We start from the raw sequence: 3,354 nt of genomic DNA, 5'->3' as shown, positions 1-3,354 counted from the left end.
AAAGTTTTTCAAGACCACCCCTTGGAGCAGGTTGCCTGAATTAAAAATAAATCTAATTCAAAACATTCCCGCAAATCGCGTAAGAGTATGCCTTCCCAACAGGTATCCCAATACGCACTTTCCCCACTTTGCCAAAACCATATAACTGTTCTGGACTTCAACTATTCAAGCTCCCAAGTTTGCTATTTTTGGCTTTAACAAGCCAAACCAAACTAGTACAGCTGAATAAACTAGTCATTTCTGACCAGACTTTTCGGTAGGACGATAGTTGGCTGATACCAAAAAAATATCATTTCCCAGGCTTCGAACCTTGACCATTTCCTACCAAATCCCTCTAGGCACTTCCCGTCATCAGATCGAACGACTCTCGCGTTCTCTCCTTAAGAGTGTTAAGCTCCCAACAACATGTTCGCTAGCTTGGTGTAGTTGGCTATGCGTCCGCTAAGGACGGTTATTGTCTGCAGCATTGCCGAAATGATCAGCAAGGCGGTTCCCGACGAAATCTCCCCTCCTAGGAGTGCTTTTTCAGCAGCCAAAAGCACAACTCGCAGGGTCCAAGTGTTTGGAGAGAGAAATGAAAGTGTGGGCGGCTATTGACAATAAAGGTCAATTGAACAGAATCATTAAAACCAGCATCGCATCAAACTTGCGACTTGCACCATCCACTCACACCCATCACGAGATGTACCAATTACCAATATTCTAGATTGGCTTAAAATGATAGCAGTAGGAGCTTAAACTGGCTGGCAAAGCTCAATTCACCAACCAATGCATTCATCTTAAAACACGACACACAAATGTGCAAGTGTATAGATGGGGTTGACTGAACCACCTTATTTTTACAAGTTTATGTGTGTATATTTTACAGTTGATATCGATTTAGGTTGATCATTTGGCCTTCTTGCTCAGCACAAACGGTTCATTGAAAGCAGCCTGCAATCTACGAACCTTTTGTTCACCAACACCAGGACAAAGATTCAACTCTTCTGGTTTGGCAGCAATGATTTCCTTCAGAGACTATAAGTGAGAATTACGATGCGTATCAGAAAATAACTTGGGAGAGAACTCAGACGGAGACGTTCTTGCTTTCTTGCACGTACACCGAATGTAGTAGCCAAGGTCACAACATCTGTCTTATTCACGGATTTGACTTGAGTCAATACATCAGTCAACTAGGAAAGATAAAAAAAAACAAATGAGTTTGAGATTGACTCAAAGATAGTTGCCGACGGGCAGCCCTCTGGAAACAACCGATGATTTGAAGACGTTGCGTACCTTGGACAAGTAATCCTCATCGACTTGTCCCTTGATGAAATCTGGTGGTTTATTCTCGTAGGCCTTGAACGTTTCCAAGTATCGACCGGCTTCCTCAGCACTAGACGGGAATGAGAACAAACGAATTAGACCAGAGAGCCAAAGATAAAGAAGGTGCCGAAGAACCAAAAGCTGGATGTAGTCGGATGGTTCGTGGCATTCGTCATACCTCCACGCCAAGACCAACGTGAGATTGTTAAGTACGCAAATCTTTGAGAGTTCACGCATGGCAGCTTGATGATCATCCTAAGATTGTGACGTATGGTCTAGTGAGGGAGTGTTCAGCCGGCAGAAAGAGATCTGCCAGCGTGCAAAACCTGTTGCAACGTACCACATCTATCATACATAGTAGTACTCTCAACAAATATGAATGACTTCCCAGTTGTTTCAGACGTGTGTATATATATTCTGGGTGAAGTCGATGGTATTTCAGGCTAAATAAAGAGAGATTAGTCTCAAGACCACGGTTTTGTTTTCTGGTCAGGCCAGTTCAAACGAAAACCACAATTGTTCCAACAATGAGCAAAAGTACGGCGTGACTACCTTAGAAAAAGAGCACACGTTGTCAACCCCATCTGATAATCAGCAGCGATATCAGAGTATTCCCATGCCACATTCCGTATGTTTTTTAATACCAGATTTCCATTCTAGCAAGAAAAGTATGAGCATTCGGTTGGTTCTCTGTTGATGGATGTCTGTGAATTTTGCACAACAACTGTTTGAATGTTCATGATTCTGCCTGCCAAAACAACAATTTGTAACTGAGCTGTTGACGAATACAAGCTTCAAGCTCCTGCGAGCTTACAGACTACTAGATTCCAAAGCTTCCGTAGCTTAAGCAGCTCTCTCATAAATATTACCACTTCCAACACCCACACGAAAGCAGCTTTCAAGCAACCATAACACAGACCAAACCTTCATTAACACTTACTTGATTCGAGTTGACGAGTATAGCATTAGGCGATTTGCGTTGTTGAGGAGCCATTTCGATGATGGGACCGTCAGTTGAACCTGCACCATTTTGAGCACTTGTTGCAACATGCGATGAGGTTGATGCGATAGTAGAAGCAGCAGCATTGGGTGGTTGATATGCTGAAGCTTCCTTTATAAATCCGAATGATTCACTGAATGAGGTTGAAGTTCTCTTCAAAGTATTATTCTCTACTGGAACGGTGACTCCCGGAATAATTAGAGGTGGGTTTGTGGTGATTGGGCGAGTTGGACGGGTTATTTTCACAGCGGATGTAGGTAGAGTAATTGTTCTTGGCTTTATTGGCGAAGCTTGCTGCTGTTGATCTGCGTCCAAAGCGTTGAAATGTTGTGTAAGAGAAATGTGTGCTTTTAATGTCGACGAAAACAGACCAACCGACTAGAAAAGACTACATTAAGACATATACAATATATATTTACTTACCTTGCAATGACGACGACGATGTACTTGAAGCTGCAATTGGTCCACTTGCATCCACGGAGAGGCCTTTTGGTTTAAACCTGTTTACATTCAGCTTGTTGCTGGAATCGAGATCTGAGGCTTTCGGTAACTGGAATTTACGTTTAGATGGTGAACTATTGGAGCTGCTACCAGCTCTATTATTGTTATTATTTGAACTGGACATCCTTTGGAAGCTTCATGTTGAGCTTTGAGACCACCACCAAACAAAGTCATATTAGAGTCGATATTCCAGAACGCGTAAAGTCTGATAAGGATGGCATTTCTTTGCTTTTGGTCGCGGGAATGATGAGCTTTGGACCCGTGTATAAGTACGAATTGTTTACGAGGGATGCTTGTGATTTCCATGATTTGGAGTGTCATTTGTGGCTGCTTTAGACTTAAATTGTAAGAGCTACTCATCTTGATAGCTATTCATCGTCAAGCGTACGTCTTTCGCATCGACATGAAAATCGAATTTGCGGCCAAAGCTCGTTGCTGACCAACCTCTTCTCCTATCAGAAGGTGGATCGCGGAAGGACTACCCATTGTCATGGATATGCAGAAAACACAACGATGTTGACTTCTCGCGCTGTTCGTTTGAAAAAATA

General features: G+C 42.7%; 1 protein-coding gene across 1 annotated transcript; it reads right to left on the bottom strand.

Annotated features, from left to right (window-relative positions):
- Positions 1-888: 888 nt before the first annotated feature.
- SmJEL517_g06277 (uncharacterized protein) lies at positions 889-2,930 on the bottom strand (the record flags this gene model as incomplete). The annotated part of the gene is made up of 8 exons (XM_031172203.1): positions 889-1,017; positions 1,101-1,172; positions 1,276-1,375; positions 1,484-1,560; positions 1,646-1,748; positions 1,876-1,961; positions 2,246-2,610; positions 2,729-2,930. The coding sequence occupies 8 exons, from the start codon at positions 2,928-2,930 to the stop codon at positions 889-891; spliced, it is 1,134 nt and encodes a 377-aa protein (XP_031021822.1).
- Positions 2,931-3,354: the final 424 nt, after the last annotated feature.

The sequence above is a fragment of the Synchytrium microbalum genome (assembly GCF_006535985.1).
Source record: "Synchytrium microbalum strain JEL517 chromosome Unknown SmJEL517_scf0109, whole genome shotgun sequence".
NCBI lineage: Eukaryota > Fungi > Chytridiomycota > Chytridiomycetes > Synchytriales > Synchytriaceae > Synchytrium > Synchytrium microbalum.
This window is presented reverse-complemented; position numbering and strand designations above follow the sequence as displayed.